The 19294-nt window shown below is 35.9% G+C and overlaps 1 protein-coding gene across 4 annotated transcripts in view; it reads left to right on the top strand.

Annotated features, from left to right (window-relative positions):
* R3HCC1L (R3H domain and coiled-coil containing 1 like) overlaps nucleotides 1–19294 on the top strand; it is a 91122-nt gene that overhangs the window by 42273 nt on the left and 29555 nt on the right. For 3 of the 4 annotated variants that reach the window (XM_061194641.1, XM_061194660.1, XM_061194669.1), the window contains one exon: nucleotides 13857–15664. In XM_061194641.1, coding sequence (XP_061050624.1) covers nucleotides 13871–15664 — 1794 coding nt within the window. In that variant the 5' untranslated portion in view covers nucleotides 13857–13870. Of the gene's footprint in view, nucleotides 1–11796; nucleotides 11865–13856; nucleotides 15665–19294 lie in introns of all 4 variants that reach the window. The other variant, XM_061194651.1, reaches the window with a different exon arrangement.

Below are 19294 nucleotides of genomic sequence, written 5' to 3'. Positions count from 1 at the left end.
GATGAACGTAATTAAAGATGATACCAACCGATGGAGAGATATACCGTGTTCTTGGATTGGAAGAATCAATATTGTGAAAATGACTATACTACCCAAAGCAATCTACTGAATCAGTGCAATCCCTATCAAATTACCAATGGCATTTTTTACAGAACTAGAACAAAAAAAATCTTAAAATTTGTATGGAGTCACAAAAGACCCCGAATAGCCAAAGCAGTCTTGAGGGAAAATAATGGAGCTGGAGGAATCAGACTCCCTGACTTCAGACTATACTACAAAGCTACAGTAATCAAGACACTATGGTACTGGCACAAAAACAGAAATATAGATCAATGGAACAGGATAGAAAGCCCAGAGATAAACCCACGCACCTATGGTCAACTAATCTATGACAAAGGAGGCAAGGATATACAATGGAGAAAAGACAGTCTCTTCAATAAGTGGTGCTGGGAAAACTGGACAGCTACATGTAAAAGAATGAAATTAGAGCACTCCCTAATACCATACACAAAAATAAACTCAAAATGGATTAGAGACCTAAATATAAGACTGGGCACTATAAAACTCTCAGAGGAAAACATAGGAAGAACACTCTTTGACCTAAATCACAGCAAGATCTTTTTTGATCCACCTCCTAGAGTAATGGAAATAAAAACAAAAATAAGCAAATGGGACCTAATGAAACTTAAAAGCTTTTGCACAGCAAAGGAAACCATAAAGAAGACGAAAAGACAACCCTCAGAATGGGAGAGAATATTTGCAAATGAATCATCGGACAAAGGATTAATCTCCAAAATATATAAACAGCTCATGCAGCTCAATATTAAAAAAAAAACAACCCAATCCAAAAATGGGCAGAAGACCTAAATAGACATTTCTCCAAAGAAGACATCCAGATGGCCAAGAAGCACATGAAAAGCTGCTCAACATCACTAATTATTAGAGAAATGCAAACCAAAACTACAATGAGGTATCACCTCACACCAGTTAGAATGGGCATCATTAGGAAATCTACAAACAACAAATGCTGGAGAGGGTGTGGAGAAAAGGGCACCCTCTTGCACTGTTGGTGGGAATGTAAATTGATACAGCCACTATGGAGAACAGTCTGTAGGTTCCTTAAAGAACTAAAAATAGAATTACCATATGACCCAGTAATCCCACTACTGGGCATATACCCAGAGAAAACAATAATTCAAAAGGACAGATGCACCCCAATGTTCATTGCAGCACTGTTTACAATAGCCAGGTCATGGAAGCAACCTAAATGTCCATCGACAGACGAATGGCTAAAGATGTGGTACATATATACAATGGAATATTACTCAGCCATAAAAAGGAACGAAATTGGGTCATTTGTAGAGACGTGGATGCATCTAGAGAGTATCATACAGAGTGAAGTTAAGTCAGAAAGAGAAAAACAAATATCGTATATTAACGCATATATGTGGAACCTAGGAAATGGTACAGATGAACCGGTTTGCAGAGCAGAAATTGAGACACAGATGTAGAGAACAAATGTATGGACACCCAGGGGGGAAAGCGGCGGGGGATAGGGGTTGTGGTGTGCTGAATTGGGCGATTGGGATTGACATGTATACACTGATGTGTATAAAATGGATGACTAATAAGAAAACAAATAAATAAATAAACATTAAAAAAAAATAAGAGCAGTGCGAATAGTAAGGGTAAATATGTATTTTATGAAACTTTTTTCAGTCACATATAAGTACGTGAATCTGTGTGTACTGTGTCATGATGTGAAATGTTTTTAACTGGAGTGCAGATAAGAGTTTGAAAAACCTGGCTTAGAAAGTCTTTCTATACAGGAATCTGTGCTCATAGCCGATCAGTTTCATTCACAAAGCTTTTTAAAAAATATAAAAAGATCCAGAAGCATATATAGCAAGATGTTTATAGTGCTTATCTCTGTAAAGTGAGAACACAGATTTTTTTAAAATTTATTTTTACGTTTATTGCATGATGCTTTTGTATTAAGGGAAAAAAATCACTTTTTTTGGTTAGCTTTACACTTCATTAAATTTTTTCTTAAAACTAGATTTCCCCTCTTTTATAGACCTTTGAGCCATCTATTATCCTTTAAGAAAGGGTGGCCTGTTTAAAGAAATGCCATTTTTTCCTACCTGGAGACTTCAGGCCATAGTGGCCAAGTAAAAGAACTTTGTAATCTAGTTTTGTCAGCAGAACACTGAACACTCTGTAAAAGTTTGTAAATGAATTTTTACTGCTACATTCACAAGATTACCCATACTCCAAAAACGTATGTATGTGTATAGTGGCCATTGCTAAAGAAGCAGAATTCATTTGTTTGTGTTTCTTAGACTGAATTCAAATGACTGAAGGACTGATTTTCAATAGGCTTTAATAAATCCTGAAATTTGCTAAGGCAAAAATAACTTTAAAGAAAGATGTTGAGTATGTAAGCTTAATTTATATATGAAATACTGAGGCTCAAGATACCTTAACTGTCCTTAGGTGAATATTTGAGCAATTCAGAGTATCATATTCTATTTAATACTCCCCTTGTGTTTCTAATAATATGACAAAGCTGGTATTGATAGAATTTCTAATCTTATAATTGCTAACTTTTTGTTACAGGATTTAAAAACTATTGTAAATATGCCTTTATTACAGTTAAACTCCCCATCTCCTATTTTCATCATCAGTTTCTCCCTTCCTATTGGATCATTCTTCCTCACCTCATTCCAGTGAGGTATTTATCTCCCCAACTCCACTGAAACTATTCCAATGTCACCAACAACTTCTATCCTGTCAAATCCAGTAGAAAATTCTCAGTTCTTACTACTTGACTTTTCAACATTTAATGCAAAGGATTACTCTTGCCTTTTAAAGAAATTTCCTTCATTTGGTTTCTGGGATACTAAATGCTTCTGTTTTCTTCCTATTTTCTTCCTCCATCTCCTGTGCTTGGCTGCATCTCCTCTTCCTGACCTCTAGAGTTGTAGTTCCCCCATGACTCAGTTCCCCCGACCTTTTCTCTCTCTGTCACTCCCTGGGTAGTTTTATTTCTGTTCTTGGCTTGAATCTTTATGGTGATGACTTCCAAATTTTTATCTCCAATTCTTACACCTCCTCTGAGCTTCAGACTTACATTTCCAGTTGCTTCCTTAACAACCGTACAATGTCCAACAGGCATTCAAATTTAAAGTGTCCAAATCATAACTCTTGATTCCTCTTTTCTTATTTCCTTCCCCAGTCTTCCCTATCTTAGTAAATTTAACCATCATCACCCAGGTTGATCAGACCAAAACTCTCAAAGTGACTCCTTTCTTCCCGTTACATCCCGTAGAACCATACCACCAAGTTTTTGTTAGCTTTGCCTTCAGAATATATCATTAATCCAACCTTTTCTTGTGACCTCCTCTGTTACTACTCTGGACTTGCTGCACGTCTGTTGTTAGACTTCCAGATTTTCCTCCTCAGTTCTTATGCGTTATTGTCAATTCCTCACATTTTTGCTAGAATGATCTTTAGCAAAGTTTAAGTGAGATCATGTCATTCTCTTGCTGAAACCTTCCAGTGATTTCCCCACACATTCAAAATAAAATTCAAAGACCTTGTCTTGGCCTGCAGGTCCCTATTTGTTCTGGCCCTTAGCTGTCTTACCAACTTTGGTGTCCCTTTTTACTCTGTTACCGCACTTGTTTCCTGTTATTCCTGGAACATTTCAAGCTTGGCCTGCCTCATAGCTTTTGTACTTGCTCTTCTTTTTTTCCTGGAATTCTCTTTTCCAGATAATTTCTGTGATTCACTGATTCAACTCAAGTATAAACTCAGGTATTAAATCCTCAGAGTGGTCTTCCCCACTTTTCCATATGGTCTTCCCTTCTAAAATAGCCACACACCCCATCACTCTGTATTCTTGTCCCTCCTTCATTTTACTCCATCACATTTACCACTGTCAAACATTATAATATATATTTAAATGTTTATTTTTTATCTCCACCATTACAGTGGAGAGCAGCTCCATGAGGCCAGACTTTGTTTTGTTCATTGCTGTGTTCCCAGTGTCTGAGAGGGGACTTAGCACACACTAGGTATTCAATAAATGTTTGTGGAGTGAATGGGACCCCAAATCTCAACTGGGGGTTGGGAGAGCATCACCTATTGAGAAGTCTCACTTGCCATGTTTTAACAGATAGTATTTATTTAGTGCCAAATGCAGTACTATGAGACAAAAAGACACTAACCCTACACTGAAGGAACTTACTGTTTAGAAGAGAGCCAGACATGCAAACACATACCTGTAAAACAATATGATAATTGTTTTAATGAAGGTATTTGTAACGATATGTAGTGGGAACTTATGGGTAGGACCGTAGTATATCGGGGAGTCAGTGATGAAATTAGAGGAGGTAACCTTTAAGGTGAGATTTGAAGGGCAGGTAGGAGAGTATCAGGCAGACATCTGACTGAGAAAATAATGTGTCTTAAATCACAGGTGTGAGAAGGCAGCTGGGCATGTTTCTAGTACTATCAGGAGTTGGAATCGATGGACTCTAAAGTCTGATATTAGGAGCGGCTGGAGATGAGACTGGGCAGCTAGGCAGTTTTAGGGTGGCAATGGAGCTAGATCATGTAGGGCCAAATCTGCTATGTGAGATACTTTATGTACGTGATAAAGAGCCACTGAAGAGTTTTGAACAAGGAAATGACCAAATCTGACTTGTAGTTTAGAAAATCACGGGAAGCAGTATAGAATTAGAATGAACAGGGCTTGTTAATTGATTGAAATGTCATAGATAATGACTTCCAGGTTTCTGGCTTGAACTACTGGGTTGATAGTGATACCATTCACCAGACTATGAAATTAGGGGGGGAAGGACAGTGAATCTTTCTGAGGGGATGCCTGGAAGTTAAAAGTGTATAATTATATTTCAGTGCTCAGAAATCTATTGGTTTACTTATGTCACTTAATATATTTTGTATATTACGTTTAATTATAAACGTACTAAATCTGCTTTTAGGATACTTTTATTCCCTTACAGATGCACATATACACTACCGAACTGAAGGATGTTGGCATTTCTTAGTTTTGCCCGCTTCTAAGTAGACCAGTGAGAATAAGAATGCTCTTGATAGTCTAGTAAAACAAGGCAGTTGTTAAATGATTCTAAATCTAAGGCCCTGCACAGTTTTAAACATACATGAAAAAATGCTCCTAAATTTGTCGAGGGTAGATTTCACCACATGGGAATGTCGTCCAATCAGTCTTATTTTCTGATTTATGAAATATAAGTAGACTTTACTTCTTTTGATGCTTTATTTTTTTTATCATTATGAAATTTGGGAAAATTAAATTGTTTGTGCCGAGATAAGCTTATCTATGCATTCATGTTTTAGTTGATTCCTTGGTTTGGTACATTCCCTTTTTGCTGAAAGTGAAAAAATCTGAAACAGGCAAGACACAAGAGGAAAAGCCAGACTGTGTTCTTGTGGCATTAAGGACATGGCAAGATCTTAGACTAGTGCTGTTCTGTTAGAAATATAACACAGACCACAAATCTGAGCCACGTATGTAATTTTAAATTCTCTAGTAGCCATATTAAAAAATATAAAAATAAACAGATGGAATTACTTTCAATGTGTTTTATTTAATCCATTATATCCAAAATAGTATTATTAAACATATAATCAATTTAAGAATATTAATGAGGCATTTTACTTTTTATTTTCTATACCAAGTCATTGAAATCGAGACATATTTTACAAGCACAGCACATCTTAATTTAGACTGGCCACTTTTCAAGTGCTCAGTAACTGCATGTGGATAGTGGCTAGTGTATTGGACAATGTAGTTCTAGATTATTCTTAGACCAAAAAGTAGAGGTTGCTCGGCATTCTGCAACATTTGTGAGATTATCTTTCCAACGTCAAGTAATTTCTGTGCTGTTTGTTTTATTATCCTATGAAGTATATTAAAGAGTTGCCCTTTTCTCCATTCATCATTTTCCTACTTACAGTAATTTTGTCCAATAAAGATCTGTTTGTCAGTTTTCTTTGCCTTTGCTTTCTCCTACACCAATTTATGGTAATGGCCTCTTATACTAAAGCAATAACGTATCTTTAAATTTTAGTGATTTTGTTTTTAATTACAAAAATAACTACATTTATTGTAACAAATTCAAACAAACTGAGGTAAATGTATAAAAAGATAGTAATTCTTAATTCTTTTCCCTCTCTCATTTTCTGCTCTCCCAGATGTAACCACTGTTAACAGTTTAGATGATAGCCTTTCTCCCCTTAGGAATATATATTTATGAGAAAACTTAGTTAAATGAAAAAATTGGTACTTCGAAAATATGTCTTAAAGTGGACCTATTTAAAATGGAGACTAAAGTTTCATAGTTATTAATGAAAAAAAACCTGTTAGGGACAATTTTCTGACATGAAAATGTTTATTTTACCACATATTTAATAAAATTTAGGTTGTAATTACAGTTGTGCTAATTCTTAGAATTAACAAAGAATGATATAAGTACTTTCTTGGTATAATTTTTTTTCACTAAAATTGTGTGATAGTCTGATAGCATCCTTTACTTTGATTTTCTTAGTATTTATCATATAGATTAGACAAGAGCTTCAGTTTTACCAAAACTGTTGAGAGCTTTAACAGTTTCTCAAGAGATTTTTCTTTAGCCCTTGACATTTCCTTTCTTGATTCCTGTTCTGTCATCATCCTCGTTAGATTTTCCCTTCTTCAGTTGTTCACTGGTTTGATTCTGCCAGATCTTCATTCCCCAAGGGTTTTGCTCTGAGATGAGTACTTGCTTCAGTATTTTTATAGACTTCATGAAATCCTGCATTCTTTTCAATATTTGTATTTTCACTTTACAGTTGAATTGCATTGTGTTTACTTTGTATTATTGGATGTTTACAACATTAGACTATTAGTGAGAGATTGATGGGCAAAGCCAGGATACATAGTTGCAGTAGATGTTAGTGTCAAGTAGAAATGGATTTTATATGTGATCAAGGCACATTTTGAATATTATTGTATTATAAGGACTTTTGATTCCTTGTGTAAACTTGTAACTTAAGGAACTCAACTGCCTATTTAAATAATAGCTAACTTTTATTGAGACTTTTAACATGACTGGCAAGTTTCTATATATGCATCGTTTAATTAATCTGTTCAATGTGTCTATGAAATAGGTCTGTTGTTATCCTCATTTTATACTTTGAGTGAACTGAGGCTTAAAGTGGTAACTTTTGCCACAATAAAATTAAGTAATTTGTCTGATATAAGGGCTAGTCAAACGTTGGGCTGGGAACCATAGCCTATACTTGATTGTACACTTCTGTGCCAAAAAAAAACCAAACAAAAAAAATGAATTGGATTGTAATTTTCTTGTTTCAGGTAGTATTATGTTTTGGATATCAACCCATTATGTGGATGGGCTGTAATTTTAAGAAAGTTCCCCTATTTCGATTTTCTTTACAGTTTTTATTTATTTTTTGTTTTACTAATGTTGACGTTCTTGGTAACTAAGAGGATTTTAATAGCCCTGTGGGAAATAAGAGTGGAGGCATTGGGCCTGAGAGAGATGAGTTGGAACTGAGTTCACCACTTAAAGCCTTAAGTCTCAAAGTGTTATACCCTCACTCAAAGAGTAGACTAGGGAAAAAAAATTATTCAGAGTTACAGAAAGAAAATAAGGATGCTTGTCTGTTTTCACCTGGGTTCTGAGTGAGGGGGGAACGTTTCCTGAGATTGTATAGCTACTGTTTTACTCTCATCTGGGTTTGTGTTTCATATTTATATTTACTGCATCCTTCAGAAAACTTCAAACTTAAAAATTCACATTAATGAAGAATCACTGTATAGAGGAATACTTATAGTTTGGCTGTATGGAATTCCCACTGGTAAAGGCGCACGGATGTTGAACTCACTACCCAAAGTTACAGCACCGCCACCACCAACAAAAGAAGACAGTGCTTTAAGTAAAAGTCAGAGACATAAGAGACAGCAGAGTTAAATCCTCAGGAACTTCACAAAGTAGAACTATTGAATAATAAATATTTAATATTAAATAATTAAAACTAATTATAAAATTAATTTAAAAGTAAATGCCACATTTATAATAATGAACATTAAATAATAAAATAGAAATGTTAAAAATGATTAAAGATAAAAGAAGAAAACAAATAGAAGAAGAACGACAAAACTGTTAAAAACATAAGGCCAGGGAGATCAGAGGCAGGGTGGAGGATAAATAGGACTTCTATAATAAAACTTTAGTCATTAAAATAAAAATAAAAAAACTGATTGGATAGGATAGAATGCAAAACAGACAAATGTGAAGAGAAAACTAGTGATTTAGAAGATGGATCTGAAGATACTGCCCTGAGTAAATAGAACTGGTAAAATTCAAAAGCATAGTGTTATCCCAGTAGAAAAATAATACTAAACACAAACTAAAACACATAGTAGACACTTGAGAACACCAAACACATAATAGAATATCTTGAGAATCATCAGAGAGGAAAGAGAGATCACTTACAAATCAGTGACAAACTGACAACAGATTTCTTAACAGTAACAGTAGAAGTCAAAATCCATTAAAGAATGGGAGCAATGTAAAGATATTTTCAGACAAAAACTAAGAGTATGTATGAAGGGATTGTAAAATAAAACCATTGTACAGTTGTCTAGGAGACAGATACAAATAATGATCAACTTGAGATATTCAGACAAGTACTCATGTTAATTGATAAAATGATAAAGAACAGACTAGGAATATAGTATAGAGCTTTCTGAGCAGTAGAAGAAGAACTCCATCAACCTGGAAGAAAGCAGGAAAAGAAGAAAACTACAAAGAGTAGGATAAATGGAAAGGAAGCACAAAATAAAAAGGTAGAAATACTTCCAGATGTATCTATAATCACAATAATGTTAATTGACTAAATTTGACGGTTTGACATTGACAGAATGTCAAATTTGATTGACAATTTGACAGACATTAAAGAATTCATAATTCAATTGTATACTGTTTGCAAGAGACACCTGAAACATGATGACACAGAAAGTCTGAAAGTAAAAGGATAAGAAGAGATACCTAACTAAGTAATATAGTTGCTATAGCTATATTACTTTCAGACAAAATAGACTTTTGGTTCGTCCCCCCCTTCCCCCGCCAATAGAAGGGATCCCCTTTAGGGTCACCAGTAGAAGGGATCACTTCATAATGGCAAAAGTAACAATTTACCAGGAAGATAGAACAATCCTAAATATAAATATCTGATAACATTACTTTGACAAATTATATAAAAATTAATATACAAACTTAGAGAAATCAATAAATCCACAAACACAGTGGGTATTTTATCCATACTTCTCAGTGATTAAGCACAGACAGTAAGTAGTGTGATTTGAACAATACTTTAATAAACTTGATTTTATGAATACACATACACAGAACCCCAAAATTTAGCTCTTATACATTATTTTTAGGCACAGATGAAACAGTTACCAAAATTGACCATTTACTAGACCATGAAACAAAATCAACACATTTTGAAGACTTGATCTCATTTATACCACAGTGTAATTAAGTTGGAAATCAATTTAAAAGTAATTAAAAATATATATATATACATTTGGCAGACACTTCTAAATAACTTATGAGATGAAAAAAGCATGGAAATATGTATTTTCATTATCATTTCATTGCAAAAATCAATGTGAGATTGACTATGAGATCTGAAAAGGCTTAGACACAGTGACGAACCAAGTAGCAGTGAATTCCTATAGTGCCCGTGTTAAAATACTATTTTTCACTAAAGTGAACTAGGGCTTCTTGAGAAAAGTGGCTGATTCCAGCTCTGGTCTAGTATGACAAGCTGTCATACTACAAAGCAAGGAACTATCAAGGATAACTTGGGCTTGTGTAAAAAGGACCTTGAAGGGGCTGCCATTGGCCAAAGATAGTTTGAGCTTCAAGAAGAATAATTATTGCACTGGATTGAAACAAAATAAGTGAAAATCTGAGGTTTTTTGTTTTGTTAAAATCAACAACAACAACAAAATGTTGGTTATGGAACCAATTCATTCAGACACTGGTAAATAAATAATCAAATATTCTGTCTTATCTATATAAACTGTACCTCAGAATCACAGAATAGTTGATGAGGGAAAGTTCACTGTAAAAGAATTCCAGCTAACAAATGCACAGTGAGTGCCAGAATTAGAATGTCATCATTTTGCAAACCCTGATGAAATAGTATATCTTGGCAGTATTCCTCTAAAGCTACTAAAACCATTGGGTAAAAGACTGAGAGGGAACTTTATAGTGGACGGTTCAGGCTGATGGACAGTACCTGAACCCACTGATCAATGTGTATTATTACAAAAAGGAGATAATCAGACATTATTGCTATCTGATGTGATGCAGTAGGAAGTTCATAGCACCATATATGACATATTCTTGCTATAAAAAAATTAAACCCCAATTCTATCAAGACTCTAGATCAACCACTACTTTTTAGGAAGCACAGAGATTATATATAAAAACTTATTAATGCTAAAGAGTACAATGAGCAAACTCGAGAATGTGGGAAATTCTAAAGGACATGTAACCCAGTTTCTTTAACAAATGAATGGCAAGATAGGAAAACAAAAACAAAGCCAGTGTGACAGGCACCTATGAAAGACCAATGCAGTGTGTAGATCTTTTTGGATACTGATTTTAACAAAACAGCCGGTGGTGGTGTATTGGAGCATCTTCTACTGGTGTAAGAGCTAACTGTTTAGGAATTTTTCAAACTGATTATTAAACATATCCATTATTAAAAATTAAATTATAGCTCATTATTAAATAAGTGACATTTATAAAAAGTTAATAAATATTTAAAATTCATCACTTCCTAATTATTTCATTTTACTATGATCTGTGCTCTTGAAGTTATTTAAGTATAGTGTACCTTTATGGTTGAAATACTGTGTCATGGTGGGCTACTGTGTGTCCTTTTCCCAACTCCAGGTTCATTGATAACACCACGTTGGTAGCTTGAAATTAGCCACGGTAGGAATATTTACATCACAGAGATCAGCAAATGCCATAAATCAGGGTTTGATTTATTGCTTATTGATTTTCTAGACTTAAAGTGATGGAGAAATGCTAATAATGCTGACTTACAAAAGTGCTATGTCTTTAGCTATTTATTGTGCATAGCTCAAAAAATTGAGAATATATTCTTTCATTCAAAAATGATTATCCACTTCCACAAAGAAGTCACATCACTCACATTGGTGACATCATTGATGTAAATGAAAGTAATACTCCAAACTACACTTGGAAAGCCAGTTGCTAAACATTTACCAGCACAGTGCTGGACAAGGCATAATTGAATTTAGTGCTTTGGTAAGAAATAGATAATATTATAAATTTATGATACTGTTATTCAGCTTTTGAAATAACCATGATGACGTGTAGGCATTAACTAAGAAAAAAAGAAGGTTGAGTTTTAAAAGCCATTTGCTGTAGCACAAAATAATTTTAAATTTGAAGCCTTTGATATATGTCTGTTGTGTATGACAAATAGAATCATAATTTAGAGTTTGAAGAACACTTAAAATTAATCCAGACCAATCTGCCTTACAGATAGAAATTCTTTCTCTAGTATTAGTCCATCGTCTAGATTGTATTTAAATTATTCTAGAGACAGAATACCTGATAATGGCGTTGGAGAACTCTAGAAGTAGAGTTCTTTTTTATATTGAGGTAAACTTTGTTTTCTTTTAATTTCTACCAGTTGGTTCTGGTAACTGACTTCTGAAGAAATATGGAAGCAACCGATCCTGTAGAGCAACCAATCTTCAGGTATAAAGGTAGCTGGGATGTTTCCATTTAGACCTTTTTGGGCAAGGAGTATACCTTTAGTTCCTTTAACCATACCTTGTGTTGTATATTTTCTAGACTTTGTAATCTAAGACTGTTGCCTTTCTAAACATCCACATCACTATCTTTTGGCTTTTATTGACTTTGTAGATGAAGTAAAAGCCTTCAGATCTTTTTTTTTTTCTGTGCAAATTGTACATTTTATTCTGTGTTGCTTGATTCTTTTTTTTTTTTATTAACCCAAAGCAGGTCTTTGTATTTATTCATTCTTAGTCTTCATATTGCTTTCAGCACAGCATTCCAGATTATAGAAATGATATTAAATGTAATTTTATCATTTTTGTTATTTATTAATCCTGTCGATTTTGTGTCGGTTCACATTTGATGAATACTCAGTGTTCATTGTTTGCATCCAAATTATTGTTTAAAATGTTGAATTTTAAAGGTCAATGGGGACATAGTTCTCCGTTACATAATGCTCTCTAAATTTGCTTCTACCCATTATCATTACTTTTTATTGTGAGTCCACCTACCAGTTCTTTGTAGCCCATATTTTACCATCTTACAGTTCATCATGATATATTTTGTCAGATGTTTTGCTACCTGAGATCAAGATACACTGTGTCTGTGGCATCCCCTCCAATGAAATATACTTTAGTACTTCTATTTTTGAAAAACAGACGTTTTAAAAAGATTTGGCATGGCTAAATGTTGAAGTCATATTCTTCCACAAATGGAAAGATAGAAAATCCATGCAGAATGATGAGCTCGATAATAATTAAGACATCAAAAGAGAAAAGGGACAGGTGGATCACTGGAGACACTTGATGATCAGGGCCATGGTATATCCCTGGGCTGAAAAGAAAATAGCCTGGCCATGAAAGTGGAGCTTCTTCACTGAGGAAGTATTCTGATCAGGTGAAATTTTAGGGATCTGTAATAGAGTGGACAGGATTTGTTAGCCTTTCCCTCTTACTGTCTTTTTCCTTTGAAAGGTATGTGGTGAAATATTAACAGTGGGTGCTTCTGAGTGTATATGGGTGTTTCTTTGCTATGTGTAGGACCTTATTCTCTTTGCTCTGGGCAAACTAGTATATACTTCACAGTATTATTTTAAAGATGAAAAGAATAACTCAGTATGAAATTGTCTAGTACATTTCCTCGTATTTTGTAGATATTAAAAAAGTTTTATTTAACCTTTGTTAAATTTTTTCTCCTTGTTAAATTCCATCGACCAACCACGGTAGAGGTTGTCAGGGAGTTACCAGTGGGTTGTCCCATCACATTCCTTGGCCTCCACCCTCCTTTATCCTACCCAGACCCATTTTACTGCTACTAGAAGGAAGAAAAATTTATAGTAGGTCACTTGATTAAATAGTGTTAATAGAATGATGACTTTCTCTTTCCCACTACCTGTTTCTTTCCTAAAAATCATAGTTCACAAGCAGCATCTTCTAGAAAGCAGTCCATGATTAGTTGTCTCATTTTCTAGCCCACATTCAAGTTACTCTCATTCATATGTTACTCTTAAAATCATATTTATGTATATATATTTATGTTGAACAAATGTGCTTTTAGGGGTTCTCCTTGAATGTATTCTTCAGTGTAAATTTTGAGCTCCTAAGATGGTTGTGTTTTATGAGTACCTGATAGCCTGTAATCACTTTTCTCATCTGTTTTAATTCAGCTGAAGACAAGGCTACTTGTTAAAAAAAAGTAGAGAGGACTTGGAAGGTAGAGGAAAGAGGCTATATGGATAAAATTCATGGGCTCATGAGTTATTTTGGAATTTACTCTCCTTAGTTGCTTACCTGATTGCATTAATTATTTTATGGCAGGTTTTACTTTTTTTTTAACTTGAGGGTTTCTATAGGATGGATTAGTAGGCCCTCTACCTAGTCTTTAAAAATCTCTTGGCTCAATACATTGTAATTAGGTTTTGGTAATTGAATCATTCTCTCTTTTTTCTTGCAGATTGAGGTGGTGCCATGCAGCAAGAAGCAGAGAGATGCAGAGTTCGAGTCAGGAGGCCTGACATGGCGCTTTATGTACCCAAAGCTCGAAGGGGTATAGTAGTGCACAAATCAGGTGAGGAGGGAAAAAGCTGTGGTCCACCTAACTCCATGGTGAAAGAAGAACAAAAGGAAGATTCTTTCTCTCAAAAGGAGATCATTAGAGAGAAGCCTGAGGCTCAAAGACTAAGTATTAATCCTGATAAAAAGGAGCACAATCGTAGGGAAGGAAAGAAAGCTTCAACAAAATTTAATAAAGATGCGTGGCTTCAAGAAAGAAATAAAGATAATGTTTGTACTAAGAGGGCAACCACAGAATCCAAAGAAGTATTATCCCAAGGACATCAGCAAAGAGTCCCAAATCCTGGGATTATACCTATCGTACCTTTACAAAGACATTTTAAACCAAAGAAGATAGAGTGTTTGGAGGTTGAAACCAGAGATGTGACAGAACAGGATGGGTTGCTTCAATCTCAGTCTTGTTCAGAAATCAGTAAGGCTCAGGTTCCAAACAAACCATTCCAAAATGTGGAATTCTGTGATTTCAATAGGCATGAACTAAATGGGGAAACATTTGAAGATAGAAATTTGGAAAGCAGAATGGAAACTGATGCCAGGGTTGCAGAGATACTATCCCAGTTTCCTGGAGATTTTAGTTCTGTGGTGAAACCTGAGAGTATGATTGCACCAGTACAACCAAGCTCTGATTCTGGCATTGTACAACAAGGCATGCAGACATCGGGTGGAATGCTGAAGCGCAGCAACGGAGGCATCACCACTGATTCTGTTCCTGGAAGTCCAGTTGGTATCATTGATCAGACTTGCATAGACTTGGATGCTGAGAATGTTGGTGATACAGCCAACAGTACAGATTTCATCTTGGGTCAGAAAGGTGTAGATTCCATTCCTGAGACTATGGGTCACATCTCTCATCTGATGACTATAGTCAGCAAATTAGAGAGCACAAATGACATTTTTGATCCAACAATGATTAGAGAGTGTGAGGAGAATGACAGCACTGCTGATGAGTTATGTGTAAAGCGTGAATCTTCTGATACAGCAGTCCTTGCTCATGAAACATATACAAATAGTGGGTCTAAGAGTGTAGGTGACATTACCAATAAGACATGTATGATGGACATTACAGATACCATAACTGATCAGATAACTGTAGTTGCTGTTAGAGTAGCTCATGAGGCCTGTAGCAACACAAGTAGTTTCTCAGACTATTTAGAAATGACTGCAGATACGGCCCCTCTTCATGTAGCTAAAAGGGGGAATGACACTGAACATTTCAGCAACCTGACTGCTTGCTCAGATATTTATGCTGAGAGTATTTCATCTAGTTTCACAGAGTCAACAGGAAAGTTGATAGAGAGCTTGTCAGATTGTGCTTCCTCCTTACCTATAAAGAAGATTGCTGGTAGTAATTGTAACACTTTTTTGGACTCTGAACTCAGTATGTTAAATGGGACAAAAGTATTTTCAGACGGTGCCTTGGGCAGTGGTCAAGATTGTACTGGTGATATAACAGAGGCATTGCATGAACTTAAAACTGCTGAAGAGTTCAAAACAAAAGAAGAAGATGGTTCAAAGACTATAGAATTTGGTGTAACCTTTCCTGATATAGAATCAGTATCTGTGGAAACATCCATGGAATTGAAAGCAACTGATACATCTCACACAGAAGCAAGTGCTGCTGCTGAGGAGAGCTGGGAGTCTATGTTTAATGATGATGGTGACTGCCTGGACCCACGTCTTCTGCAAGAGGTATGTTTTAGTGGAAATTGCTTGGCTCTTAGGTAGTTCATCAATTCATAGGACCTAGGATTTTGGGGGTAATTTTGATAGACATATTTGTACATTCATACACATTACATCCAATGTAACAGTTCTGCAACGAACTCTTGGGTTGGCCAAAAAGTTCGTTCGGGTCTTTCCATAACATCTGACGGAAAAACCTGAACAAACTTTTTGGCCAACCCAGTAATAGGATTGTAGATTGAGAAAAGAATATCTGATAGATCGTTAAGAAACAAAGCATACAGTGTTGAACTATATCTATTATAGCCAAATCCTGAGAGATCTTACTGTATAGGTTAAAGATGAATTTAATGAATTCTGGCTAACTGTTGAGAAAATACAGAGGGAAACTTCTTCCAAAGGGCTTTTCTGTGTTGACAAGATGTATTTTACACTGGCCTATTTGAGGGGAGAAGAATAATTTATTATTCATATTTATTTTATTTTTCCAGCAGGTGTTGGAATGATGTTAGACACTATAGAGGGAAGGGAAGGGTGTAATAAAGGAAGGTATGATTGTTTTTTAAAGGAGTTTGTGCTGAATTGAAGAGTAAATGATTGTTGAATATGCTGGCTAGTTAGAGTTCATAAATACAAAATGTTGGATTTGAAGGCATCTTAGAAATTATTTAGTTCAATTTTTTCATTTTCTTAGTTTAGACATTCCCTCCTCCAGCATTTAAATTCCTTACCATCAATAAGAATCATTGGCTTCGAATAGTAGAATCATTTCCCCTTTTATTCCTTATACCTTTGCCCAGAAGGGGAAAAAATGATTTTCCCTATAAAATCTCCAGTTTTGTAAATGGAGAAATTGAAGGTTAATGGTTGTATCTTTAAGAAAAGCAGAATCAGGATTTCAATCTACTTCTGTCTTAATCCAGTATTTATGTTCTTTCTACCAGACCACTTCCTCCCCTATAAAATGGTTTTGTTTGAGTGACTCCATAGAGCCTTTTAAATACTAAGTGATGAGTCTTTTGATTCTGAGAGTTGAACCAGAAGTACGGAAAAATGTTCACAAGCATGTATAAAAGAGACACGTGAGACTGAAGAGGGCAGCCCATTGGACAGAATTGACTTCCCAGTACCAAGCACTTCCTCCTTATTCTTAGGAGGTGTTTGCATGCACATTTGTACCACAGTTAGTACTTCCTATGGTCAAGTCAGGAGACAGCAGGTCTTAAACATTTCTTAAAAGAATATAGAGCAGAAGGCACCTACAAATTAACATTCATGAATCCTTTGAAATTGCATGCACACTTTTATATGTAAGTGCAGTCTTTCATAACTTTTATCAGATTCTCAAAGGTGATAGTTCCCCAAAGTATGGTCCCTGGACCAGCAGCGTAAGCAGCACCTGGGGACTTGTTGGAAATGCAGACTCTTCAGCCAGGCTGTCTTTATGTTTACGAGACTTTCAGGTGATTCTGATGCACATAAAGTAAGAATCACTGCTCAAAGACAACATACAGACTTATATTATATCAAGATGTGAGTGTGGTAACCAGAAGTGGCTGTCAGCTCATAATTAGAAAGCAAAACACTGTTCAGCAGAGGTTTTAGACCCAAATCAGGCTAAGATGTACCAATAATATGGTAAGTTAGGTGAATATAGAGAAGTTATTAAGGATCCAAGCATTGGGAGAAGGCCTTAGTCTGGGGAAGGAAGCAGTGTTCTTAGGAGTTGGCAAAGGGACTGCTTAAGGGGGTAGGAGAGCACAGGTGTACATGGGAGAGAAGAAGCAGCTTCCTACAAAAGAAGGGCATGGGACACAGGGCCTTTTGTACATGGTAGACCTAGTAAATATTTACTGAATGGATGTAGGCAGTAGGGTAGAGTTGCTTTCTGCCTTTTTAGGTTAGCCTCCAGGAGCTTTCAAAACATCATTGCTGCTGGAACTTGGATCCTGTGTGGTAGCTTAGGGATATGGCTTCTGTATTGGCGGGAGGGAGGTTTAGGTGTGCAACTCTGTTGTTCAACTCTTAACACTGTTTAGGTGCAAAAGAATTTAGGCAACTGAGTCTTTTGAGGAGCATAGTAATATAGCCAAAGAGGACACTAGCCTGACCTAAAGCTGGGAATGGCAGGAAAACGGAGCAGGTAGTGTTTTAAGCTGAAGACAGCCAGTGCCTGGGTATTGCGTTTGGATATCTTCTGAGGTGTTTGGTAGGGATTGGGGTCTGTGTTGAGGCATGAGGATAGATGAGAGCAAGAAAGAAGTTGGATTGAGAATGCAAGTAGTGGATCCAACTCCAAGCTATTGCCTCCTGTGCTCTGGGTTTTAGAAGATGTAATAATAATAATGTTATTAAAAGATGTCACAAATCCAAGAACATTAATAGCCCTTTGGTGACTATTACTCCTAATTTATTATTTATACTGTTCCAAATGTATGTTATTAAAGGCTAAACCAGAGTGTCTGCCTACCTTGAAAACTTTCCAACCAAAGATTTTTGGCTCTTTTCCCAGCTGGCCTATTTCTTTGTTGACAATGGCTAGCCATAGAGGTATACCTAGTACTTCTAATAGGCAGGGAAGTATGCTCTAGAGCAGGGTGTGGTAGCCATTGGCATGTGAAGCAGTTTTCTGTGACATTTGAACTTCTAAAACTGCCTGAAGGGGTTAGGTCATTGTTGAGCTCCCAGAACTGCAACTCTTGATGAGTCTCCACAGATTACACATCTCCTAAAACCGTGGTATGGGATGCCCAGAAATTGAAGTTGATAATTGATAAAGAAAAGGATGTTGGCATGACTTCTTTTAACCCTTTGAGATCTTGGTACCAGCACACAGGAATTATTGTTGTCTAGATAAAACTTCCTCTGATGCCTCCTGTACTGATCAGCAAACCTACTGGTAGGAGGGTTAGTAAGATACCAGCAGCATTGATGTTGATAGACACTGACATCTGGTCCCTTCATTGGCCATTTCTGGTCCTGATGTGTGTTTTTAGATAGCGGTAAATATTTAGGTAGGAGTTTCCTTTTGTTATAGAAGGTTGCTAACAATGTATGACCATGGAAAAGAGAAAAAGGAACACCATTCATTCCCAAACCATCTTCCTTCTGTGTGTGCCTACTCATGTTCATACTTCATCAGTGGTATCTTTCCATCTAGTCTTCCCAATCATGCTGGGAAGATGAGGAAATCCAGATATGTCTCCCCGGCTTTCTCAGTCTTCCTCTTGACTAAAATTTAATCTACTACAGTGTTTTCACTGTTCAGTCTGGATAGCATCTTCCCAAGAATGCCAGCGTCAGTTTGCCATATTAACCTTTCTGTACTGTCTAAATAGGAGCCAGGTCCAAGTTGGTTCAGGATATTCACTTGGTCCCTGCCCATATATTCATGTACCATACGTTACTATTCATTAGAGGAAACTAGAGCTCTCAAATGTGTCCTCTGGCACTGGGGTCAGTAAGTGATCATCTGACATGCTTCATTATTGTAGCTTTCTTTTTTCTTATTTCCTTTTGTTTTCCTTTTCTGCATTCTTATTCACTCTTGCCCTTTCTTCTCTTTTACTATGCCTTAATCCAAAGCTATGGCCATGGATTTCTCTCACTGATGATAATCAGTGATATTGAGATGTT

Source organism: Eubalaena glacialis, chromosome 1 (genome assembly GCF_028564815.1).
Source record: "Eubalaena glacialis isolate mEubGla1 chromosome 1, mEubGla1.1.hap2.+ XY, whole genome shotgun sequence".
In the NCBI taxonomy this organism is placed as follows: domain Eukaryota; kingdom Metazoa; phylum Chordata; class Mammalia; order Artiodactyla; family Balaenidae; genus Eubalaena; species Eubalaena glacialis.
Note: the sequence above shows the minus strand (reverse complement) of the source record. Positions and strands in the feature narration are given on the sequence as shown.